Source organism: Podarcis tiliguerta, assembly GCF_965153285.1.
Source record: "Podarcis tiliguerta genome assembly, chromosome: 4".
Lineage (NCBI taxonomy): Eukaryota > Metazoa > Chordata > Lepidosauria > Squamata > Lacertidae > Podarcis > Podarcis tiliguerta.
This window is the reverse complement of record NC_139537.1, coordinates 59,290,313-59,317,529: the sequence shown is the minus strand read 5'-3', so window position 1 is coordinate 59,317,529 and position 27,217 is coordinate 59,290,313. Positions and strand designations below refer to the sequence as shown.

Below are 27,217 nucleotides of genomic sequence, written 5' to 3'. Positions count from 1 at the left end.
ATACGCTGAACGAAGAACTAATTTCCTTATGTTTGTCCTGAACCGAGTGCTAGCCAGGTTCACTGGAGAGCTTTGCTCCCTTTTCCCAACCAAGTCCACCCAACTTCTCATCCAGCTAGCTGCACACAGGCCAATAAGCACAGTCCCCTTCTTTCTTTCACCTGCTTCCTATTTTTTAACCATCTGCTGATCCATAATAAGGCCAGCTGTTGTATACAACAATTTCTAGGTTCACTTAGAAGCCTTTTTAAAAAGGCCTTTGGAAGGACTTTGTGAAAATCCAAATTGCCATTATCCATCAGACTATCTTTGTGTAAATATTTGTTGACACTTGCAAAGAAATCTAAAAGGTTAGCAAGGTAAGATGTCCATTTGAAGAAGTCACAATAATCCTTCTACAAACACACTTGTTTTATGTGTCTATCAATTCTAGGGGTTTTTTCAGTCTCTTTCCTAGTGTTAAGAGTTGTTGAGTTAAAGCAGTGTTGCACATACCAAAGGCTGCAAATATTTTGTGAAATGATTGGCAGGGGAAATGTTGATTCCATTCACTAATTTCATTGTTGTGAACAATTCTTTGCCGTTACAACCTGCACAAATTGTACTGGAGCATTGCACATGCTCATCAAACTCCAGCAGGTGCTGAAACTAATAACAAGCTCTCTATAAATGTATATATGGAGGGGATTGTGCTGTCCTGCAGCTTTATACTTTCATGAGATTTAAATGCAAGCCGGTAGGAAGGCTCATAGTGTTTAAATATAAAAGCTCTTAATAATGCAATCTAACATAATAATAAATGGAGAAGGGACATACTCATCCAGTGGCACACTGCTGAAATATGAGGCTTTCACTCATCATGGAGCCAACCTCCTGCAGTCTTATTTAATTACACTGCAACATTATTACAAAGTAGCCTCTAATTGTCTAATTACGTCTTCCATTTTTTTTAAAAAAACTTGGGTTTTTTATGCATATAAAACTTCCAAGCTGACAAAGATGTAGGGGGCCTTTCACAAAGTTGTTTAGCATCTTATTTTGTTGTTTTGTACAAGGTTTATCTCATGGCTGTTTGTTACTACTCATTAATGTCTTCACTGACTTGCACTACTCACCCTTAACTTTTTGCATGCCCTGTGCCTCTCCTTTCAATATATGGTGTTAAACACTTCATGGCAATTCCCAACCTTTGCCTTCCTTTTTCAACTGAAACTAGCAATGTGGTGCATGCACAAAATTCAAATGTTCTCCCTCCATTCATGTTCTTAACTTGCTTTTTCCATCCAGATCCTTGATAAAAGCTTCTTCTAACACTATCCCAATATTTTACCATGATTATGATGCCAGCTGAACAAATATGCTACTGCTTTCTGTTTCTTTGTAGCAAATGACAGTTTCTTGGCATCCATTGTCTCCTCCCACCATTTTGTTCTTCCCATCATGAAAGTTGCTCAACAACAGGACCACATTTTTTTCATAATAAGGTTTCAGTTTTTAAGTATTGGTCTAGTCAAAACAAGTTATATGCTCCCAGGCCTCTTTCTAGACACCTGGAAGTGCAGCCTCTAACTGCCCTTATTTCTGGAGTAATTATGCTTATCTATCTATCTAGACATACTTATCTATTTATGGAGATATAATTTGAGGAAAACACCACAGTCATCTGTTAAATAGTATACTTATTGGCAATACTTATAGTCACACTATACTGAGTGGACCTTCTGAATTTATGTCCATAGGATCCAACAGTAGGTTCCCATGTATCTTCTACTTTTCATAGTACACTGGTTCATTTTTATATAAAATGCTCTTATAAGAACATCTTAGCTAATCCATTAAACAACCCTCTCATGCCACTAATGAAGTTGTAATATTTTGCCCAGGGCTATCCAGTACCTGAAAGCCATTTCTTTGTCTAAATCTCTCTATTAAAAAAAACCTGTCGCTTTGGTAAAAATCCAGATATGAGGTTGAAGACCAATAGCAAATATATAATGGATGTTCTAAAGCTCACTCTGCCATTTGTAAAACTAGAAACAAACAACTTAGCGTCAATTAGTCTTAATGGTCCCATATGTCCAAACTTTAATGGATCACCAGAAATTTTGTCCCTGTGGATCTGTTTCAGTTTATTATTTTTTGGGTGAAATTTCTGGATAAATGTTCCCCCACGCCTCCTCAGCTTTGGTCCCAACAGTGATTCAGATACAGATGAAGATTCTTACTCCAGAATCTATCAAAACCTCTCAGAGGTTTTGTAATCAAACAGACTATACATTTTGTTAAATAAAATGGCTTATTCTTATCTTCAAGCTAAGCTTAGTAAATATGACAAAGTTATTAAGTGATGCTATATTCAGTTTTTGTCACATAAAAGATTTTCTCTCTCTCTCTCTTTCTTTCTTTCCTGCTTTTGCTTGCAAAAGATAACTTGATTTCTCCTCTGCCAACCACTCAGCTGGCATATGTGTGTGTGTGTAAGAGAGACAGACAGACAGACAGATGTGGCTTAGCACCCTGTTCAGGTGTGCAAGAGAACTCTCTTGAAGGAACTCTCTGGTGCATTCAGAGCGAGCAGGATTTCTTTCCCTTCTCATCAGCCAAGCAGCAAATCCTGCTAAGAAATGGAGGTTGCTTTCTTCCTTTTTGCCTCTTCCTTGCAGTTTCTGAATCCTTTCTCTGTTGCCATTTGCTTCTCTCACTTTATTTCACAATTCTTTTTATCACAAACTGCTTCCCTGTTGCCTTTTCTTCTCTGCTGACACCTTCCACCTTCTCACACATTTCAAGTTATTTCCCCCCCACACCTTTTCCTACTTTCTTTCACCTGCTATTATTGCCTTCCCTATAGACATTCACAGCCATTCCATCACACGTAACTGATCTGATCAGAAACAGCTAAAATTCCTTGTCTTCCCTCCTTCACGCACTAAAATCTACTTCTGCAAGGAGCAGGGAAATGGAAGCAGGGACACTTGAGGCATTAGGAACTTACATTTCAGCATTCTGGGATATTTCTATTCCTGAAGAAGTCTAGAAAACCATAGAAATGGTCTTCAAAGTGACTAGAATGCTCCTGCTCTATTTAGAACTCCCTCAAGAGAGGTGTAGCTACTGTATAGGATCTGGGACATGTAAGAAATATGTACCTTATTGGAAAGAGACATACCTTTCACCTGCCACATTATTGCAGCCCTTCTGGAAATTGTTAGAATGGATTTTTCATCAGAATAACACATCCTAGTTCAGGCACCATGTGCAGTGCTCCTTTGGCCTGGGTAGCTTTAGCAAGTGTCCAGCATAGCAGTGACAGCTTTGTAGCAATCCACCTGAAGGTCCTGACACACTGGTTGAAAATTTGTGAGCTATAAAAATCAGGGATAGATGGCTTAGTCTTCTGTATTGTTTTCCTAAGTTAGCACTTGTAGGAATTTGCTTCACTCATTCACTCCATTCCTAAGAAAGTGTTCTTAAGTCTGTTGTTGCACGACAGCACAAACTTATACATGTCTACTCAAAAGTAAGACCCACTGTGTTCAAAAGGGTTTACGCCCAAGTCACTTGTGTATAGGATTGTGCTGTAACTTGCTTTCAAGAGTATAAAAGGCTACACCAATATCTCAAGAAGGAAATTTGTCCTTACCATGGTAAAAAAAGAATGATCACTCATTTACTGTGTGATTGGACAGTAGAATAGTAATAATTTATTTAAATGTTCTTCACAGTAGACTTTCCTAGGTTTGTTAAACTCCTGTTTTATTTTTCAGCTTAAATTACTAGGTTGTAATACTTCCTTAGATTCCAGATAAGGTATTTCCCCCATATATATTTTTAAGGCAATGGTTAAGGGCAATAACAACTGTCGGGACCATGAAGATAACTTTGCCCATACTTACTAAGCCTTGGTTCATACATGAAGCCCAGGCAATACTGAGGTATCATGGTGGATGACATGTGCACGTGTATTCCTGCCTCCATTTTGAGATAATTTGAGTGTGAACTGAATGCTGTATTTGAACATCCAAACACAGAGAAACGTGATTCATGTGACCTCCCACTTCTTTGAGGGAAGGGGGGAAATCACATGAAACTACTAAATCTATGAACCAAGGCTATGGGTGGGATTCAACTAATGGTTTCCTTCAGTGGAAGCCCTGCACAGGGACTTCCCTTTGCGCAATGACGCCCTCCCTCTTTCAGGCACAAACACTGCACCACCCAAAACTGGCTTGTGGGGCCAGGACAGCCCACAGTGGGGAATTACTCTGTCATGCCAAAATGTTTGACCTGATAGAATGATCACCTTAGCTTGATGTTCAATTCCCCCCTATGTTTTTTCAGTTTATACTTCAGACCAATAACCGAGGGGTTCGCATTATTCAGCATACTTGTTTTATAAGGGCAGTAATTTTTACCTGCAAAAAATACTGTGGTCTTGATGCCCTGTTCAGATGTTTGAATTCATATGGTGATGATGGACCTTCCTTCTTCAGATCTTCTCTGTGAACATGTGAGTGGTGGTTGGCAAGCTTGCTGGGGATAAGGCTAGCAGGTGCCAGCCCTGTGAATTTGCAGTTCAACCAGTGAGTAGGCCTTAATGATAAAATCACTGGCAAAACTATAATACCAGATTGAAAATACCAGATTGTTTTGCAAGTGCAGAGCTACAGGCAGCTTAAACTGCTGGTCTCATGAGCTTCATCAGTCATTAGGAATCAATTATGCCTTATATTTCACAAAGTGATTGTGGGGAATAGGACTTGAGTGGACAAAAAGCAGCAACTGTTTTATAGTAGCAGCTGTTTTATAGCAGCAACTGCAGATCTAAGAAATTCCAGATCTTTTCACTACAATAGAGCACAATTCTGCAAAATAGCTGATTTTTCTAAAGGTGGTACAAACACATGATATGGTGGTAACATACTTTATGTGTCAACATCTATTAATTGTTCCTAATGTTATGAGCAATTAGAATATCGTAATAGAAACAACAGTCAACTGTCTTAAAACTTTAGACTACAAAGCTTTATTTATTTCACAAAATGTATATACTACTTGATTGTAGAAAACAACCTCAAAGTGGTTTATACATGATACCATGTGTTGTTGTATTTTTAGAAAAACAAATTCCTTTTTGCAAATTATTCATAGTTAATGCTGGTTAATAAAGATAATTCTACTCCATTTTCCAGATGAGAATTGAGAGAAAACACATACATAGAATCATAGAATTGTAGAGTTGGAAGGGACCCCAAGTGTCGTCTAGTCCAACCCCTGCAATAATAATAATAATAACAACAACAACAACAATTTATTTATACCCCGCCCATCTGGCCGGGTTTCCCCAGCCACTGTGGGCGGCTTCCAACAAATATTAAAATAAAATAATGCGTCAAACATTAAAAGCTTCCCTAAACAGGGCTGCCTTCAGATGTCTTCTAAAAGTCTGGTAGTTGTTGTTCTCATTGACATCTGGTGGGAGGGTGTTCACAGGGCGGGTGCCACTACCAAGAAGGCCCTCTGCCTGGTTCCCTGTAACTTGGCTTCTCGCAGTGAGGGAACCACCAGAAGGCCCTCAGCACTGGACCTCAGTGTCCAGGTGGAACGATGGAGGTGGAGACGCTCCTTCAGGTATACTGGACCAAGGCCGTTTAGGGCTTTAAAGGTCAGCGCCAACTCTTTGAGTTGAGCCTGGAAACGTACTGGGAGCCTGCAATGCAGGAATCCCGACTAAAGCATCCATAACAGAAGACCATTGCTCTGCTTCAAAACCTCCAGGGAAGGAGAGTCCACCACCATCCGAGAGAATCCATTCCACCGTCAAACAGCTCATACTTAGAAAATTCTTCCTGCTGTTTAGTCAGAATCTCCTTTCTTGTAATTTGAAGCTTGGTTGGTGACTGGTGTTTTCAGCAGACCATTTTGAGGTTGGGATTTGAGACTGTCCCTATAGCAGCTCATCAGGACAGCCAACCACCGTTCAGCACTGCAGCTCCTGAAACAGTGAGCCAATCATGGAGAGGCTGCAGTGCAATATAAAGTAGTGCTTGGCTGAAGGCCCTCATGCTTTGTAGTACTGTTATTTTCTTGAGATCAACTCCCATTCTTGTTCTTCTCACCATCACTGTGTTCGAAATACTCATTACTAAAACTGAAATGAGTTTCTAGATTGCTAGAACTGGGTTTCCACTTTCATGTCAAAATTTGCATGTTTAATGAAGGAAGGCAAAGGCTGAGCAAAGTGCATGAAAATTTAAAAAATGTGTTTCTCTGTTTTTAATCCAATCACTATTTAGATAGAGCTATGCAAATGGTCCCAATGGCTGCAGGGAACTGTAGATTAGGGACTAGGGTAACTCTGTAAAATAGGTACAATTTTAAGTGGTGTGTGTGAGGGAAGACAGATAATTACATACTTGGGAACTTTAGTCATATTTTTGCAGTCTAGTGTTTAATACAAAAGCATCTTTGCATGTGATAAGTAGGGGATATAAAGACTCTCAAAAACTCAATCAGTAGTGGGTGGAAGCTTCTGAGAGCACTCTTCCATTTGTTTACTTCTCTGTGCAAGTGCAGTTAATGATAAGTAAATTACCTCTGTGACACTGCTGAGAAGTTTATCAAAAATTAAAACCAGGTGCAGATCAAAGATATCCCAGAAGTACATCTGATAATTACGGTAGGATTAGTGTAAAATGAATGCATTTATTACCCATGATATCATTCAATATGTCTAGAGAATAGCGGTACTTTATTTTAATTAGCTGTTTCTTTCACTGGGTTCTGTGGTCAAACTATCTTGATAAGAAAACAAGTGTAGCAATTGGTCAGAAAGCTTGTAGCAAATCTTGTTTCAAATTGAAGCAATTTATTTCTTTAAAAAATCTACAACTGAAAAGCAATCAATGGACTTTTCCATTAGAGTAGATCCAGGCTTGTGCTACCGCAAGACTATTGTTAATTGCCTGTAACTAATGATTGCTTTGCCCTCAAATGTAACTCTTCAGCACTCATTCATTTGTTGTGTTTAACAGAATGCCATTTCCCCAAGGAAATGCCTGGTAATTTTCCTCTGCAGTTTTCAGAGCTCTCTCAGTCCTTAAACAGGGCAAGGCCCGTAATTTAATGTCATAACACAAAGTTTAAACAGATATGAAATGGTGTGCACTTCTTGTTTCTTTCTTCCCCTTGAAGTGGGAAATTATTTTTTTTTAAAAAAAAAATATCTCTCACTTCCAGGACTTTCAAATAAAGTATAATACTTGCTCCTGCTGCAGCCCTGTAACAATACAGTCATACCTTGGATCCTGAACGCCCTCGAACTCGGATGTTTTGGCTCCTGAATGCCGCAAACCCAGAAGTGATTGTTCTGGTTTGCGAACGTTCTTTTGGAATCCAAATGTCTAACAGGGCTTCCATGGCTTCCGATTGGCTGCAGGAGCTTCCTGCAGCCAATCAGAAGCCGTGGTTTGGTTTTTGAATGTTTTGGAAGTCGAACGGACTTCCAGAACGGCTTATGTTCGATGTCCAAGGTACAACTGTAATGTAGCAGCCCTGTAACAATAAGGCAAAATGTAGCATAAGGCAAGAGTTCATTGACAATACTGGATATGTCAAGCTACTCTGGCTTACATTTTGTAAAGTCATGTGACCACAGCCTTCCAACTGTACTGATTTAATCAGGTCAGTTCCAAATATTTTGGGGAGGTGAGAGTCATGGGACTGTTTTGGATTGGATACATGTACCAACAAGTGGATTTTGTGTTGGACACATGCCATGCTAGAAGTAATGTAGGAGCATGGGATGTTACATTGCTTCTGGAATGAAAAGCATTTGGTGCAATTAGTAAGGTCAATAGAGGATACTCTCAGTTTCTCCAGATTGATTCTGGCTTGGCAAGCAATGTGTGAGAAGTGGAGGGATTGAGTGCAATCTAGAGTAAAATTAAGCAAATTTACATCCTGTTGATTTCAGTGGGACCTAAGTGTACTTTCATCAGAACTGAAACAAATATATGATATGGGGTTTTTTATAGTTCTAACTGTTAAAATGCATGAAAGTCTTCTTCAAATGAGACATCCTATGGTCCCAAATGATATGTCTTTAGTAGCATAAGCATTCAGTAACATACACAATAATTGTTTTTTTTTAAAAAAAAAGCATGCTTTTTTTTCTGTCTGATCTTGTAATAATTGTAATCTAGTTTCTCTATACTAGTATTTTTCCCTTGTCTTAATGCATCATCATTACAGCAGGAATATAAATGGTGTATTTTGCACCTAGCAACCTGGCACATTAAATCCCCATCTTCTGGTTACCACTGAACGGCTGCATCACATGTGGCAGAAAAAGATAAACAGCAATGTAGTAAGCCAGTGCTGTACAATTTCCATTTCCATTTATTTTCTAAGCCATTTTATTACTATTCTAATGAAACTGTTGTGGGTTTATTTATTTGAGGAAAACAAACATCTTTTCCCTATAGATAAGAAATATTCCAAATATGTGGAACCAACACTCCTGATCTTAAAACTGTAGAATATAAAGGAGGTTACATTACCATTCTTAAGAGAACGGTGTGTTAAATAAATCCTTTTTTAAAAAAAGAAAAAAGCAAAAATAATAATATTTAATTACATTTTATTGTCTTCTAGAGAACACTGAGGCTTTTATAGCAGTTGCATGCATCTCAGTAATAAAAGCATAAACATACCTAGGCAGTGGAAAGAACTATTATTGCTTATGTTTTCCCCCCTCTAGCTTTTGTATTTCTATAATTGAAATATATGATATTGAATTGTTATAGCGGCAAATACTAAACAAAAACCACGACAATATAGCACACATGACAATGGGATAAAATTCCCTGACAAAAATTTCCAAGGGGCAGTTGTGTCAGTTGGTTCTATCACAAACAACAAGGAGTCTTGTGACACCCTAAAGACTACCACATTTATAATATAATATGTTTTCATGGATTAGCATACTCTTGATGATCCAGGCTCTTGAGTTTTGTTTTGTTTTAAACCTAACTGATAAACAGTGAATAGTCATCATGGCGTCACTGGGTATAATAGTAGGTACACATACCCTCTGATATTGGAACTCAGGCTCACTTCACTTATTCATGGTAACGCCATGAACTTCCAGGTCAGGTCCTAGATATGTATAACAGAATGTTGCAGCCCAATATATTGTGGGTAAGTACTTATCTTCACAGTTGCCTTCCTCACAGGGATGTTGTGATGATGAAATATGGAGCATACCATGCAGGGCACCTTAAGCTCCTTGAGGGAGAGGCAGGATATAGATAAATATAATAGTTGGGGTTTTTTCCTGCAAAAATCACTAATCTGTAGTGCATGCACAACACAGTCCTTTAATTTTGCATTCTCTTTTCCCTTTTCATCTGTCAAACAGTGTTTTTAAGCTTTTTTTTTATGTTGAGCCACAGCCATTTTTCTAGGCTGAATGATAGAAATATTACAAGCAATAATGTATTTCAATTTTTTATTTTTTATTTTAGAATGACAGACTATTCTTCATCTCTAATTTCAATACAGCTTGTGAAACAATACAACAGCCTTATGACATTTAGCAATGCTTCTCTTCATTTTACCACCCCTCATTTCCTGTCTTAACAGCAGCAGGAATAATAGTATGGTCACCCATATGCAACTGCTTGGTAATTGTGAGGGCAATGGGCAATGATGACTTTAACACTTGCAGTTATTATCCGATAAGTGATATTACCAAGGAGATTACTGTTGACAGACAGTATGATTACATTTGTCTTGAGTTGTGTGGATTTTTTTTTTCATCCTTGAAAACTAACCTACATGACAGTGATCTCAATCCATCATGCAATCTCCAGTGGTACAACATAACACAAGAAAGTGGTCACGTTCCAGCTCTGAATGTCAGAAATGACAAATTGGGGTGATTTGCAACATCTAAGAGAGAGAGAAAAAAGGCAAACCTGTTTATGGAGAGTTGAGAAGGGAAGATGAATTGCATATCAACAGGGAATGGTGTCAGAGATATTAAAACACAACCGATCCATGAGACACTGGAAGACATGAAATAATTTGTCTTCACATATTTAAATTTTGAAAAAAAAAGGTATATATTTAGCTTCATCCTCCATGACTGACAAAAACTCCTTGAGCAATGCAACCGCATATGTAAACACTTGTGCATATCACACAACTGTTGTGTACAACAAAAAGATAACCATGGTTGTTGCTTCCTGTAAAAAATGGTGTTATACCTGTGACAAACTAGTAAAACACATGCTCTTTCTACAGACAGATTATCTAAATATCATGTGTTTTTTAACTGTTGACAGCATTTTCTACCCCCACAACATGATAATAAATGGCTGCCTTTAGTTCAGAATGTGGTGGTTATTAAGTTTTATAATTCTTTGCAGAGCTGATGTATACAGTTGAGCTTGCTGGCGGGCTTGGTGCTATTCTGCTGCTACTTGTTTGTTTAGTGACTATCTACAAGTGCTACAAGATTGAGATTATGCTATTCTACAGGAATCATTTTGGTGCTGAAGAACTAGATGGAGGTAAGCAAGCAAGACTCTCCATATACCCTTTTTTATATATATATAAAACCCCATGGAATTTTAAATTGAAACAAAGTTAAAATAAAGGCAACAAAAAGGAAGAACGCAGCCAAAGCACAAGATCACCAAAGAACAGCGAAAAGAAGACTCACTGATTCCAATCCTTCGTATATCATGGGTAAGCCTATAAAACAGAGAAAGGGATGCTAAAGTGAACAACTGAGGGAATCAGGATGTGTAAATGATGCAGACAAGTCATTGGGCCTCTCCAGACTGATGTTTTATTGCAGGTGTATTCTGCAACATATTATTGGCACACTAACAGTGCATTGGTAGTGCATTTTTTATTAGTTGTTCTGTGTGATGTTTCCCCAATGCTACTACCACCTTATTGCTGTTCAGAATGGCTATGATGCAACAAAGGTGGGAGAAGAAGAAATCCCCCAGAAAATTTGCAGTTACAGAATTTCAGCAGAAAATTACAGGATATGCACTGACTAGAAATGAAGCAGTAAGACGATTCCAAACCTTTTGCAGGAGCAAGTAGTCTTGAAAGCAGGATCACGTATGACCACCTTGATAGAATCATGAACACAATTAATCAGGAATTCTCAATAAAAAGGATATCTAGAGGGGGTCATAGTCAGAAGAAAATATGCCTATGCATATGTAATTCAGCACTGTTGTTTGACCAGGAATCTGACCTGTTCCTGACCAGGAATATTTCTATATATGTCCTCTTGTTCTTTGGGGCTTACATTCAACTATGAATGTTTCAAATTACAAGTGCTATATTAAAATACGGGGGGGGGGGTTACTAAAATGTTACTATTCTACAACAATACCATTGAAGATCAGGTCAAGAAATTTAAGAAACGTTTTAAACCACACATGTGTACTTCTGTCAGTGTCTCATAGGGGTGTGTCCTAAACAGATCTGTCTAAATCTAGATCAGTTTAATTCTACTTTTGGGGGATGACATTGTAACAGATCTTCAACCTACCGTATTTTTCGCTCCATAGGACGCACCGGCCCATAGGGCGCATCAAGTTTTTTTTGGGGAAAATAAAGGAAAAAAAAATCCCCCCCCCGGCGCTTGTGGGCCCAGCAGCGGGGAGAAGCGTTCTTCTCCCCACCGCCTGCCTTCAGACCAGGTCCGGGGACAGCGGGAAGACGCGCTGCACCTCCCCACTGTCCCCGGAGCTTACGGGGCTGGCAGCGGGGAGAAGCATTCTTCTCCCCACCGCCTGCCTTCAGACCAGGTCTAGGGACAGCGGGAAGACGTGCTGCACCTCCCCGCTGTCCCCGGAGCTTGCGGGGCGGGCAGCGGGGAGAAGCGCGCTTCTCCCCACCGCCTGCCTTCAGACCAGGTCCGGGGACAGCGGGAAGACGCGCTGCGCCTCCCAGCTGTCCCCGGAGCTTGCGGAGCAGGCAGCGGGGAGAATCGCTCTTCTCCCCGCCGCCCGCATGCAGACCAGGTCCGGGGACAGCAGGAAGACGCGCTGCACCTCCCCACTGTCCCCGGAGCTTACGGGACTGGCAGCGGGGAGAAGCGTTCTTCTCCCCACCGCCTGCCTTCAGACCAGGTCCGGGGACAGCGGGAAGACGCGCTGCGCCTCCCCGCTGTCCCCGGAGCTTGCGGGGCAGGCAGCGGGGAGAAGCGTTCTTCTCCCCACCGCCTGCCTTCAGACCAGGTCTGGGGACAGCGGGAAGACGCCTGCGCCTCCCAGCTGTCCCCGGAGTTTGCGGGGCAGGCAGCGGGGAAAAGCGTTCTTCTCCCCACCGCCTGCCTTCAGACCAGGTCTGGGGACAGCGGGAAGACGCGCTGCGCCTCCCAGCTGTCCCCGGAGCTTGCGGGGCAGGCAGCGGGGAGAAGCGCGCTTCTCCCCACCGCCTGCCTTCAGACCAGGTCCGGGGACAGCGGGAAGACGCGCTGCGCCTCCCAGCTGTCCCTGGAGCTTGCGGAGCAGGCAGCGGGGAGAATCGCTCTTCTCCCCGCCGCCCGCATGCAGACCAGGTCCGGGGACAGCGGGAAGACGCGCTGCACCTCCCCACTGTCCCCGGAGCTTACGGGGCTGGCAGCGGGGAGAAGCGTTCTTCTCCCCACTGCCTGCCTTCAGACCAGGTCTGGGGACAGCGGGAAGACGCGCTGCACCTCCCCGCTGTCCCCGGAGCTTACGGACTGGCAGCGGGGAGAAGCATTCTTCTCCCCACCCCCTGCCTTCAGACCAGGTCTGGGGACAGCGGGAAGACGCGCTGCGCCTCCCAGCTGTCCCCGGAGCTTGCGGGGCAGGCAGCGGGGAGAAGCGCGCTTCTCCCCGCCGCCTGCCTTCAGACCAGGTCCGGGGACAGCGGGAAGATGCGCTGCGCTTCCCCGCTGTCTCCGGAGCTTACGGGGCTGGCAGCGGAGAGAAGCACGCGTCTCCCCGCCGTCAGCCTCCAAGCCACATCGAGAGACAGCGGGATGGCGGCGTTCCGCCTCCCTGCTGTCCCCCGACCTTGTGGGGCTGGCGCTGGGGCTCTCCTGAAGTCTGGAGAGCAAGAGGGGTCGGTGCGCACCAACCCCTCTCACTCTCCAGGCTTCAGCGAAAGCCTGCATTCGCTCCATAGGACACACACACATTTCCCCTTCATTTTTGGAGGGGAAAAAGTGCATCCTATGGAGCGAAAAATACGGTAATTGTTACCTAATTGTTGAACCAGCATTTATTTTCAGTGACCTAGAGAAGTCCTTTTTTCAACACTTTCAATCTAAAATCTGTAGTATCCAGAGGGCTTGATAGAAGCACCTGGTGTTAAAACATTAGTTAGGAAATAGTGTAAATGTATTTTCTGCAACTGGTCTCATCGTGCATTCAAAGTACATATGCTCTGACCAGTCCATTCTTTCAACATTATTAAGTACATAGTAATGATTTATTCAACAAGAGATAACACACATGTAAATGGTCAAAACATTGTACAATTATTCACTAGCTGGTAAGAATAAACAGTTCCCCCTGTCTATAAACACTTGTGTATTGTTCCCCATAAGATGCTGAAATTTAGCAATGGCATGTGAAGAAACGGGAGCATTCCCAGTAATTCTGCATGCATGGGGATGGGATGGGAGAAGGAGGATACAAGGGTTAAGGGAGCTGCAGGTTGGCAGTATTCCTGCCCCACTGGTGCATGTAAACCTATGTGACACTACTGGTACCAGACCAGAGCTTTCCCAACCTTGCCACTGCATTGCCCTTACCACTGCTTCTGGAATGCTGCTCATGGACCGCTACTGTTGAGATGTTAATAGTATTAGCTGCCCCACACTCAAGGTTAATCATATACATATACTCTGCAGTCTACTATATGCAATTTCCAATTTTCCTGAAATACCCCACAAATATGTGGTATAATTCAAAACTGTAGTATTTCAGCTTATTAGAGATATACATCATAAGATATAAATAGGTGAAATAAAAATGGCAATTGTTAATATCTTTATCTGGATCCAAAGTGAAAACTACTACTACTGCTGCTAATTATTGTCATTGTTGTTGTTTGGTTTTGTTATTTGACATTGGCTTAAATATGATTGAATTTCTTTTAGCACAGAATTCAATTTAGCAGTGATTATTCCTGACAAACTGACAGTTATGATTAACCTTAGGTACTTAATAAAAATTAATATTCACCTGGAACAGTCAACCTTGTAGTACAGGTTCATTCTCCTTATGGTTGTTAGGCTTGATTACTGACTTGTTCCAGTTTATTAAGACTCTTGATAGAGGTGAACATTCATTTAATAGATCTAACAGTTTAGAAATTGAGGGAAATGGATTAGGGGAAGAAATCAATAAAGTACAAACAGCATCTAATCACACTTTATATCTCTTTGCTATAATTTTCACTCCACTAATGTCTAAATTATGCTGGTTTTGAAGGTACTAGCACTAGCAAAAATACACAATATGTCAGGCATTTGCTAAATTGAAGATATATGTAAGTTCTACTATTCATGATTAACCCTGAACATGGGGGCTTAGTTGAATCTTAATCAAGTATGCAGAAAAAATGTTAATGTTGTAACAATTCTGTCAAACAAATTGTGGATGGAAACGCTTCTTTCATCTAAAGAACACTTTGAGCTCCTAGCAGAGAGCTCCAATTGGCAGTGAAGGGGAGAAGGAATTATGCCTATTTCTTCCTTAAATCCAGAACCACCATACATCACTCAAATTTTACCACCCAATGCCTGCCTCTTTCCTGTCTGATGCTCCAACCCTGAATCACTCTGACAAAGGCGAATTTAGGGCAGCGTGACTACTTCCTCTGTACAGTTCCCATCATCCCTGACCACTGGTCCTGTTAGCTAGGGATGATGGGAGTTGTAGTCCCAAAACGTCTGGAGGGCCAGGTTTGCCTATGCCTGCTTTGTACAGAGTGCTCCTTCCCAAAGCCTAGTAAATACTTGCTTCATGAAAGAGGTGTGAGGACTCTGGCAAGGTCCTAGAGACCTCACACAACCTCCCCAAAGCCTAGTTAGCACTTTCCCAGGTTTGTGAAGGAGACAGAAGGGCTCTAAGACACTGGCAGAGCCCTCAGCTCCCTTTCCAAAGCCTGGTCCCTCACTTACCAGACTTTGGGAAGGTGGCATGACTGCTGGGGGGGGGGGGGAGCAAATTTTGGCCGAGCACGGGGTGCTGTATTACTAAGGTCTGCCCCAGAGTCTGAGCCGTCAAACCTGACCTGTAACAATCCATGGCTGCTGTATCTGACTTGTCCAATGCCCATATCTCTCTGAATATGCCCAATTTGCCTTGGGATTAAATTTGGTTGGCCCCCATCGCAGTCCTCAGGCAATGGTTCAGTCTCTCCACAGCTTCCCTGAGATATGAGGGCAAGAAGAAAAAGAGTTAGGTATCATCCACATATTAGTGGCACAACTACAGATCTTTATATAGTCTTTGCTGGTGGTTTTGTGTAGATGTTAAAACAATATTGTGTCCGTTTCTTCCTGGATCGAATAAGTTTTAAAGATTAGCTTCATACATTGTTAGACATAAAAAATATTTATATTGTAAAATGGGAAACAAATATTTTCGTATACCATTCTATCAGAAACCATCTAGTCCTGGGGCTTTTGCTATTGGCATTGAATGAATGACACAAAAGATGTCATGATAATGATATGATAATCACACAATCTGATATTCATTTGCAACTGGTATGTTAATATTCTGAAAGAGCTCTTGAGGGTTATTATGATTAGATCTAACAAGGAAACTGCATGAGGGAGCAGGGGCAGGCTGCTTTAAATACCCAAAGAGCAGACCCAAGTGAAGCCTACTGGCCTCAGTTGGTCCCCACCTTCCAGGAAGAAGCTGGTCCCAAGCCTGCTTGCAATAGGCCAATCCACCAGGCAGGCCTAGACTCCGACCTCCTGGACAGCTCAGAGGACCAACTGGATCCCCCATTGCCAGAAGACTCCTGCTGGCCAGGAGCCCTGCAGGCCCACAACGACATCTCGACAAGTGGCTAAGCGGAATTGTCTTCCTTACATAGTTCTTCATGGAACTTCTTTCGGCAATGGTTCCTGTTAACTAGACTGTCTGCAAAGCTTCTGTTTCTGTATTGCTTTTAATAGAATACCAGTAGCTCAATAGCCTTCTCTTCAGACATCTAACAGAACTGTGCAGCTTAAGAACTCTAGCAAACAAATTTACAGCCATTGGGATCTGTGTCATTTAGGGTGATATATCCAACTGCCGTGTCCTATTTGTGCAGCAGGCATCTCCTTACACAAATAGGACATGCTCCCTCTACAGCTCCCCCACACCCCAAAATCTGCTTCAGAGGGTTGGAGTAGATGGACACTGCAGGGAGAGGATAGGATGAGAAATTCCTCTCTGAAGGTAGTCCTGTTCAGGGAAGATTTTAATATCTGACATTTTATTATTATTTTATATTTTGCTGGAAGCAGCTCAGAGTGGATAGCGTATAAACAATATAATTAATAATAATAATAATCCATTGCATCTGCTATCGTGACATTGGCTCTCACTCTTCGTTTTGAGATCACATGATATCAGTATTAAATGAAGCATTTCTGTCATAAAAAGGATCTAATACAAAACTATAACATCACCAATAATTAAAAAAGAAGAATCTATTGACGTCTGGGGGGGGGGGGACCAATAAAGAAAAAAAATCCATGTTTGGCATAGTAACATTAGCTATAGATAAGATTCTCAGGTCTATCCATAAAATCACTGCAATACAGCTTTTCCCTGCGTCAGCTGTTTTCAACACTTCAAAATGAATTTCATGTGGACCAAAGTGCTACTCTTCTTGCTCAAGATGAAAACCCATTAGCAAATGCTCTGCCCGCTGGATCTATAACTATCACTATTACATATATAGGTTTCTTTTCTGCTGCTTTTATTATTTGAAATGCATTTTAAAATTGGATTAGCTCATTAACACTTTAACTTTTCATGTTAAACCTAATAGGGGAGGGCTAAAAAAAAAATCACATAATCATTAACAAAAATGTATTGCCACCAATATTTATTGCACTCATTTATTTATTTTGCTGATATAAGTTACCGAGTTCATTTAATATATACATTTCATCCTTCTGTGCCGTTGCTGCAACGTCTCTGTTTTGTAGGTTTTTCAGGAATAGAAAAACCTCAACTTCTGACTTATTCCTTTTATGCCTTTTATGACTTACGCACACCCAACAAAAAAGCTGAAAACTATCGTATTTTTCACCCTATAGGACGCACCAGCCCATAGGACGCACCTAGATTGGGGGGGGGGAATAAGGGGGGGAATATTTCCCCCCCCCCCGGCAGGGGCTGGGACAGGGGAAGCCCGAGCTTCCCCCGACCCCAGCTCCCAGAACAGGAAGCTCTCCGCAAGCCCGAGCTTCCCCCGACCCCAGCCCCCAGAATGGGACCCAGAGCCATGCCGAAGCTGCGTGCAGCTTTGGCATCGCTCTGGGACCTTGCGGGGCTGGGGGAAGCCCTCTGCCAGCCTCCAAACCAGGTCGGGAAATAGCGGGATGACGCGCTGCGCCTCCCTGCTGTCCCCCGAGGTTGCGGGGCTGGCGACGGGGAGGAGCAGGCTTCTCCCCCCCCCCCCCAGCCTTCTAACCAAGTCGGGGGACAGCGGGATGGCGGCGTTCCGCCTCCCCGCTGTCCCCCAAGCTTGTGGGGCTGCGGTGGGGCTCTCCTGAAGCCTGCATTCGCCCCATAGGACCAGACTGCCCCACAGTTACCCTCTGTAGTTAATCTTATGAGAATTATCAACACAGATTATTACTCCACCAAGTAAAAAAGCAACACGTTCAACTTTCTTGAATTTGAATAATCGTAACACTGTTGTTGTTTTTGGTAAGACTAATAGGTGCATATTGATTGACGCTGGATGTGCAGAGTCAGATTGTTAGGTCATCTATCCCTGTATGCCCTTTGTTGAGCTCCCATCATCCCTGACCACTGGTCCTGTTAGCTAGGGATCATGGGAGTTGCAGTCCCAAACATCTGGAGGGCCGAGTATGCCTATGCCTGATCTATAGCTTATGTCCTTTCCCATCCTGCTAACTGGGATGCTTTGACTGAAGGTTCTTGGACTGAACCTAGGACCTTCTGCCTAATCTCTTTCCTTGTCTTAGATTTAAATAATAGATCCATGTTCATCTATACAAACTCCTCAGTCTATGACACTGTGCTTTTGCTAGATTTTTGCCCACCTGGGCTTCTTAGAGGAAGGTGCAGTGTTTAAATCTAATAAATAAATAAATAAGCAGGATTTTCTTTTAATGGGATAGTTTGTAATAGATTATCTGCCAGATATAGAAAGGCAGAAAATAAACAATTTTGCCATAGTTTATTCCCTATGCCTTAGAAAGATTCTGTAGGTAAATTTTGACTTGGACATATAAATATCGGAACGAAAGATGCATTTTACCTCATTATTTAAATGGTTGCAGAACACTAAAGCTTACAGAAGTGTTTATCTTTTTCCTAACCGGTTGACTTAATTTATACTTTATTAAAAATTTCAACGCATAACAGAGAAAAACAAAAGTTTGACTCTCAAACTCAGGCTGACTTCTAAGAATTTGTGGCAATGCATAGAGAGATTTTTGTTCTAAGTGTTGAAGAGTGTAATTTGTTTTTCATATAAGCTGATCAACTAATAAGTATTTCTGAAGTTTTTATAGTAAAACTAAGCAAACGTCTATCATTAATAATAGATCATTCAGTTTGGGTCCAACTAATTAAATAGCATTGCATTTGGTGTCTATATCAATTTCAGAGCTGAGCTGACAACTGAAAGTCAGCAAAAGAATAAACGATATAGGTCTTTTGTTATTGTACTTGAAAATGATGGTGTGTTGGGCTTCTTATGCTTAATTTGTTGCTTATTTTATGTCACCCTATTATAATGCGGGGTCTAATGTAACATCAAACTATTTGTATAATTCATTTTTAATAAGTGTGTATTAAAAACATCACAGAAATGCTGGAATTTAATAATTTATGTGATTGAGACTTCTAAACATTAAGGCATAATGAATTCATAAGAAGACAGCAAGCGATAAAGTCTGCTCTGTTCCCTAGTGCACTTAATATATGTTTCTGCCACTCCCACATGGCAGCCAATGGAAATCTTCAATTAAAAGTACATTTAGCCTGCAATCTTATACACACTTGTTGGGGAATAAAATATAGTGAGGTTAATTACTTCTGAGTAAACATGCATAGATTGTGCCGTTAGAATTGTACTGAGAAGCCTTAGTAGGCAACTAACAGTGCAATCGAATGCATGTCTACTAAAAAGTAAGCCAGGAAGACTTGAAGGGATCTCTTCCCAGTTAAGAGTGTATTAAGCTCCTGGAATTCCTGGAATCTTGCGCCACTTGGAGATTGGGGTGCCACTCTACAATACTGACAGCATTTGGAATAAATACCTATTAAAGCAAGACAGAGATTTCAGAAATCAGTTTCTTGCCTTTAATCTCCTTGCCAGTTCAGGAGGCTTGGTAAATGTTTTCAGCATTCCAGCTTCTATGTGCTCAATAGCAGGTGCTGTTTTTCTTCCTACGCATAGAAGGAGAGAGGGTAGTATGTTTATCACTAAAGCATGTTACTCTGACAAAAAGCAAATCTTTCAAATGGCATAATCTATACTTAGAGCCAAAGTGCAAGCAACAAATCAATCACATCTTCATTTGCAAGATACATTGATAGAAGATTTTAGCTGTGCTTCTTTACATGCTTTTGAAAATTAATTGAAGTTCTATTCAAAGAGGAGGCATAAGCTGACAATGTATCTAAGACTTTGCTAGAGCTTAACTCTCTGTCTGTTTGATCTTTAGCCTGCAAAAAGTCAGAAATCAGCCATGTGCTCTCAATCAAAAAAACCTAGAGTCAGAGTAAGGCAAAGCATTCCACTACATTTAAAAAAAATATATGCTTGGCCTACAAGAAGTCCAGGTTGGAAATATATTTATGGAGTTGCTCATTGAACAGCAGAGCTTCTAAATTGCACATTATGAACTTGGATTGAGTCCACATTTCAGTAAGTAATCTAAAATTCCAGAAACAGACATAGGTCAATAATTGCAAAACTTTCTCGTGGCTCTACTGCTTTTTTGTACTATTGAAAATTATCCAAAAGACAATTCCTTTTATTTGCCATCCATTGTGATTCGGATTCAGCTATCATTAGCAGGATGTAGGTGCAACCATAGTATCTGATTCAGGTTGGTGGTTCACCTATTGTAAAATTGACAAATGACTAGGCAAGCCTTGAAAATATCTATAGAAACACTTGCCTTTCTCTCTCTTTTTTTTAATTCATTTTTTAAATTAATTTTTTTTAAATTAATTGACATCCATACTCAATCTTAGGTACATGTACAGCCTTAAATAATTATACCATTAAATATTGATTTAAACTTGTATTTGTACATGCTCTTTTCTTATAATTTCTAACTAAACAAAAATAAACCAAAATAAAAATTCAATTGGGGACGCGGGGTGGCGCTGTGGGTAAAACCTCAGCGCCTAAGACTTGCCGATCGCATGGTCGGCAGTTCGAATCCCCGCAGCGGGGTGAGCTCCCGTCATTCGGTCCCGGCTCCTGCCCACCTAGCAGTTTGAAAGCACCCTTAAGTGCAAGTAGATAAATAGGTACCGCTTTCTAGCGGGAAGGTAAATGGCGTTTCCGTGTGCTGCGCTGGTGCAGGCTCACCAGAGCAGCTTCGTCACGCTGGCCACGTGACCCGGAAGTGTCCTCGGACAGCGCTGGCTCCCGGCCTCTTAAGCGAGATGGGCGCGCAACCCCAGAGTCGGTCACGACTGGCCGGAATGGGCAGGGGTACCTTTACCTTTACCTTTACCTTAAAAATTCAATAAACTAAATTATATGAAAAAAGACTTCCCGTCATTTCCTGATATAAGTTACATTTACAACATTGAATGTACTTATACTTCTTACCTTACTATAGTTTCTAGTACTTTCTTATAACATATCGTACCGTTTTGCCTTGCTGAGTAGTATTTAATTTACACAAGGGTCATTCAAACGCTGCCATAGATGTTATGTCATTGTTATATTTTTGTAGGTATTTCTTAAACATATCCACTTGCCTTTCTCTGTGAATTGTTCATTGCACTGGAGCTAATGTGTATATTCCATCTTCTTCTTATAGCAGTGAAATAACAATCAGTAGATATTTGCTAGATTAAGTGCTAGATAACAAGAGCTTTAGTGGCAATTCTAAATGAGTGTCACAGTTTGATAATCCTCAAGCCTGATCGGTATCTATGATAGTGACTGCAGAATTCAACTCATGATTCAGTTTTCCTTGTGCTCAGCTTTGCCTACATTCACACTTTCAGTAACCTGTATATGAAATAGATGGTTCCAGAATAATGGAACATTTATGTAGCCACTTAATTCACCCATGTTCCCTAGTAGCATGGAATTGCATCACAGAGAAGCAGATTTCAATATGCAAGTGAAGATGGCCCATGTCAACTCAGTGCATCATTGCTCATATTAAACTTGCATTAATGACCACATCTTTTCATTGAAATACATCTTTCTTCGTTATCCCATCTAAAGAAAACTAGATAATATCATTCACTAGTAAAAAAAATTCCTACTGTTGTAATATAAAATTATTATGTACGAAACAGTCTCTGTATCTTCTGACTTTCTTTTCAGGAGCCCATCAATGAGAGTGTTTTCATGGTATCAGAATTCTTCCAATCTTGAAGAACTAGTTGATACCAGACATATTTCAGGAAGGGAAAGACAGAAGGAGGGGACAGTGATAGGGGACTTTCCATCAGTTTCAATAGGAACATTTTTATTTCTATTACCTTTCACAGCCAGAATAGTATCCAGATAGCAGCTCCTGATTGAACACAGGTTTGTGATTAGGGCCTTGCCATGTTCTCAGCTGTACTCAAAGTTCTTGCCAGTGTCGAATGGGCAGTTGAGCTCTCTTACCAATATCTGTAATTAAACAGGGAGGGAAACTATAAATGGCTACTTCCACTACAGAAGACAGTATGCCTCTGAATCAGAGTCGCAAAGCTCTGCATACTGACATCCCATTGACATGTGGTTTGCTACTGTGAGAACAGAATGGTAGACTAGATGCGCCCCTGGCCTGATCCAGCAGGATTCTTATCTTCTTAGAACTAAACACATGAAGGGTAACTGTGATTATAGCTCCTGGCTTCCTACCTTAGTCTCATGTATCCTGCCCACCCTGCCCCCAACACTCACATATTTGCAATGGGGACAATGGGGATTTTTAATTGTTTGGGAACTTATGCAAGTGCGTCCCAAATGAGTAGGTTTCCCCTTTGCAGCTTTCTGCAGTTAAGATGTGAATATTGTGGGGGCAGGGAAGGGCAGCAAGACATGTAATCAGGCAGGAGACCTTTTCACTTTACTCCACATACAGAGATCAGATCTGCAAAGGGTCTGTGCTTTGTCTTGCTTATAGCCAGACATCAGCACTGCCTTAAGTTGGCATACTGTTGTTTTTACAGCTGTGTCTGAAAGGTAAAAAGGAGTAAAGTGAAAAAAATGTTAGCAAATAGCTGAATTCAGCATTGAATCTCTAGCATTACATATGGTACAGAGTAGGATATTCAATCAGACCTTTTTACAAGCAATTGATATTCTCTATAGCCTGTGCATAATGCTGTCTAGAGAGTTAGATGGATGTTAACATTTCATTACTCCTGCCATTGATTTCTCCCTACTTTCTTCACAACAAACATCAAAATGTGACCTCTTATTCCACTGAATTAGTTCCAGAGCACTTGGCATTATTGACCCCTTAATGAAAATTAATGGTGGCTTCTTTCATTCAATCTTATAAGTAAGCAAACAGAATGCATATATTGAAAAGAGTACATTTATTTCCCATTGGAAAAGGAATAATATTATATTCAAAACAAAAGCTCACCTTAATGCAATGAACTGGGTTCATTGAAACAGAAATAAAAAGGATGGCTTTCATTGCAGTCTCCATTATCTTTTTACATATACATACTTGCAACCACCAGATTTGTTTTCAAATGAATGTTAGAAGTGGGGTGGGGTGGGGAGGGCTGATCTGTTACTTCTCAAACAAATTCTTCGCTCTCACATTATTTGCAAAACTTTGCATTTATAATTTCAGTTTTTCCAACAATCCAAATTATGCATGTTTTATTATATTTCTTAAAATGGGCAAGTTGAGCCATAGAATTTCAGTTTAATTTATTAGCAAAGGGATGATCTAGTCTCCTTCCCCTTCCCCTATTTGCTGTATTACTTGAGTTCCTTGCCACCATCCCTATTCCCATTGACAGTGGTGCCACACGCAGGTATTTGTTCTTGTGGGAGAAAGGCTGCATGCAAGAGAGATGAGAATCAGGACCATGCTGGCTAAAAAGAGCTCCTTCTGAAAGCAAATTTTGAAACTTTATATTTGAATCCTGAAATCCTAATGAAGATACTAATTTTGAGTCCGACAATGATTTGAACAGTAGAGCATATAATACTGAAACTTTTTTTTTTCAAAATGTGTTCTTGAAATCCAGAAATCAATACTGTACGTGATTACTTTTGAACTTTCACTATGTGCACATCCGCCCTCCTATGTTTTCAGTAACTGAAAAAATGAGCTGTGATCGAGCGATGGGCCTGTACTTTTTGTCACACAACTGTGTACACACCATACATGTTACGAATATTGAAAGCACACGACTTCCTCCAAAGGAACTCACAGATACAATTCCCAGCACCCTTACAGACTACAGCTTCAGAAGCCATGTGCTTTAAACCTATGGTGTGTAAACAAGCCAAAAGTTCAGGTGACAGCTTCCAGCTTGAAATGGACAGGGTGATTTCAGGGAGTGGTAACATTTTAAACTAGTGGAAATTTAAAAAGCAACTGGGAACCCTGAGGGATCAGCTTTTAAATAGAAAATTCTGCTTAAATGCAGATGGTTGTTTCTCATGATCAAAATGAGTGAAGCTCTACCTTCTCTCCTCCAAGTTTGTCCAAAAGGGCATTTGTCCCTATTGTTAAAGCCACCCCTCCAATAAGGTGATTCTCTGTCTCACAAACAAATATTCTGCTTCACAAACAAAAAATTCCTAACACCAAGAAAAAGGAAGAGAATATACTTGGCTAGACATAGAATGAAGCAAAAATAGCCAGACAGTGAAGTACGGAAGTAGGGAGAAAGAGGTAAAATTGGTAACAGGGCAGAAGATTTCAGATCAGACTATGTCTCTTGGTAAAAGGGGAAATATCAAGTCTGTCTTCTATCTTTCTTCTGTCCCTATTCCCCTTCCCTTTAAAACTGCAGATAACAAAGATTATGATGCATACCTGTCATACACCAAAGTGGATCCTGACCAGTGGAATCAGGAAACGGGGGAAGAAGAAAGATTTGCTCTTGAGATCCTACCAGATATGCTTGAAAAGCATTATGGGTACAAATTGTTCATTCCTGATAGAGATTTGATTCCAACTGGAAGTAAGTTTCAATTCTGTGTGTGCATGCATACATGTTTGTTTGTATACAAGTACCTTTACATATGCGTGTGTGTTTATTTTTTAAGATATATATTTAAAGCAGTATTATTTCAATGCTGTCTCATAAAAAAACTGTAATAAAGTTTAGTAGTAATACTACCAGTTGCAAATATTAGATTCAATGTATTCTCTTTAGCTAAAACAAAGAAGAAAATGAATGTCCATTACACACTGATAAATCACGCAAACCCAATATCTGTGATCCAGGAACTTGATATGTAAAATGTATCCAAAAATTGAGGATACAAAATAAAATTATTCAAAGTTACAACACATTGTGAAAAATATCACTTAACAATAAGACCAGGCAGAAAGTTGTATGTAAACTGTTGAGAAGTGCCCTGAAAATGCCTCTCAGGTCACCTTTTTTCAATGCACCTGTTTCACAGTGCTTCTCCTCCTCGCAGCTGTGATCTTCACCATTATCACCACCACCTCAAAGTCCCCCAAAACGAGGGCTGGAAATATCTTCCTCACCCTGGCTTCAGATGATATAGTATTCTTCCTAATAAAATCAAGAGTAAGAACAACATACATTCCTGTTCTGACTCTAAGAGACTTCTTGTCAAACAAAATGGTGCCTATGAGCCACCAAAACCTCGCTAGTAATTTCTGGTGGATTTTTACCCTTTACTCTAAATACCACTGAAATGCTTTCAACTTTGCCTTCTGCAAATGGGACAATGGAGGGGGTTCAACTCAACCAAAAATTGTAGAACATCTGGCACTCAGTCCAATCCTGCCATGAATGCAGTGACCATGAACAGAGGAATCCCCACGGTGTATAACAGTGCCCAGTTGTACACACACACACACACAATATAGCAGGCTAACATGACACTTGCCTCCTTAGTCCATTATTGGAAATAGGAAGGGCTTTTTTTCTTGTTGACCTTTTTTTAGGGTGGATCACCCACCGTCGCCATGGAGCTCCGGCTGAAGAAAACCCTGGGAACAGGGAATTTATGCATGCCTCTGATATCTTTGTCTAATTTATCTCCTGATTCAAATAAGGTGAATTACAATCTTTGGAAGAGTAATAAGATGTACATACTCCTTCCATTGTACCTTAACTACTTGACACAGTTCCTGCATGGAGAGAAACAGTGGGGCAAAACAAGGCTTCATTATGCCCTGCCTGTACAAGAATAACCTCTGAATTAATATGCAGACAGCATATAACTTTGTGGAATTCCTAAATGACACAATATTATGTCTCTAAATAATGGGACATTGAATTGTTTTGAACTGTGAAAAAGTAGGTTCAGTTTGCAAGGAAATTTAAGAACTCAGCTACTGCAGAAATGTTCTATTGGGTTGAATTTTTGAATCAGCCTTAAACATAGTTTATGTGGGGAAACAGGAATTTTGTCTTACTGTGAATTTCTATTTGCAGATTAGGCTGGAGGACATTCCTCTGATAGGGATGGCACCTCCCACTGGATGTGACAGGCAGGTCTCCTGCCTCCTCTTTAGGGGCAGGAGTCATCCCACTCACCAGACAAACTGAGAGAGAGCAAAGATGACCCCTCATCCTATGATAGTCACTGATGCCCACAAGAGACCTGAAACAAAACCTTCAACAGGCATACTGACCATCCTCAAACAGGATAACACATTGAAGTAACAAGTTCCTGGTCCCAAGGAAAGAGGGTAGTAGAAAGCTCTAACATATCTGGGTGAGCACAGATGCCCTAAGCCTACTACATCCACCCACCAAACAGTGAAGAAGAAGGAGAGGTGGGCAGAACACCTTCCATGCTAATCGGAAGATAGAAATTCATGGCATTACAAGTTAGCATCTTTTGGCAGGTCAGGATGGAGGACATTTCTTGGAAAGGGATATAGCAGAGCGATAAACATACTCAGGGAAGGCTTCCCCTGCGCCACTGTAACACATCACCACTTTCTGCAGGGCCTTCCTATCAAATGCCACATCAGCAGAACAGAACACATCTACCTTTGAGTGTCTAGTGAAGGTGTAAGAAGCCCATATGGCCACCTTAAAAATGTCAACCATTGGAAAATCATAATGGCATGCAGCTCAATGGGTGCATAGGCCTTCACAATCATCCACGAGGTCTGGGTAACCACTTCTATCTTCTTCAAGGGGGTTGTTCCACGACGGATCATCACAAATGTGAAGAGGAAGGGGGACGGAAAACAATGAATGATGAAGAAAACTAATCCCTCACAGCAGGAATCAAAAGGAGAACAGGGAGCAGAGGAAACACACTCAGCCAACACAAATAGAGGCAAAGGGTTTAGAAAAAGTTGGAAAATGCACACTAAATAGTCAGAAGACTTTATACAAACCACCTCCTTCACATCCTACAGATAGGTTTAGTCTGGTGGTACCCTTGCCCAGGGCTTTGGAATGCTAAGCTAGCTGGGGGGGCCCTACCAGGAACTGGCTGCTTTTTTATTTGAGTTCATAACTTTATTCTAACAAGACTCCTGCCCCAGCCCTCAGACAAACTCTGCATGGGCATGGGCATGCTCCTACCTCTGGAGAGGAGGCAGAAAATT

General features: G+C 41.0%; 1 protein-coding gene and 1 long non-coding RNA gene across 8 annotated transcripts in view; one reads left to right on the top strand and one right to left on the bottom strand.

Moving 5' to 3' along the window:
• IL1RAPL1 (interleukin 1 receptor accessory protein like 1) overlaps positions 1–27,217 on the top strand; it is a 635,157-nt gene that overhangs the window by 604,931 nt on the left and 3,009 nt on the right. For 5 of the 6 annotated variants that reach the window (XM_083439332.1, XM_083439330.1, XM_083439331.1 and 2 more), the window contains 2 exons: positions 10,434–10,577; positions 24,459–24,629. In XM_083439332.1, coding sequence (XP_083295458.1) covers positions 10,434–10,577; positions 24,459–24,629 — 315 coding nt within the window. The remainder of the gene's footprint in view (positions 1–10,433; positions 10,578–24,458; positions 24,630–27,217) is intronic. The other variant, XM_083439335.1, reaches the window with a different exon arrangement.
• LOC310677065 overlaps positions 8,625–27,217 on the bottom strand; it is a 102,680-nt gene continuing 84,087 nt past the window's right edge. The window contains exons 3-7 of one of the 2 annotated variants that reach the window (XR_014510900.1): positions 21,963–22,098; positions 19,582–19,670; positions 15,307–15,444; positions 13,254–14,368; positions 8,625–11,577 (exon numbers count right to left, since the gene is read on the bottom strand). This is a non-coding gene — a long non-coding RNA (uncharacterized lncRNA). The remainder of the gene's footprint in view (positions 11,578–13,253; positions 14,369–15,306; positions 15,445–19,581; positions 19,671–21,962; positions 22,099–27,217) is intronic. The other variant, XR_014510901.1, reaches the window with a different exon arrangement.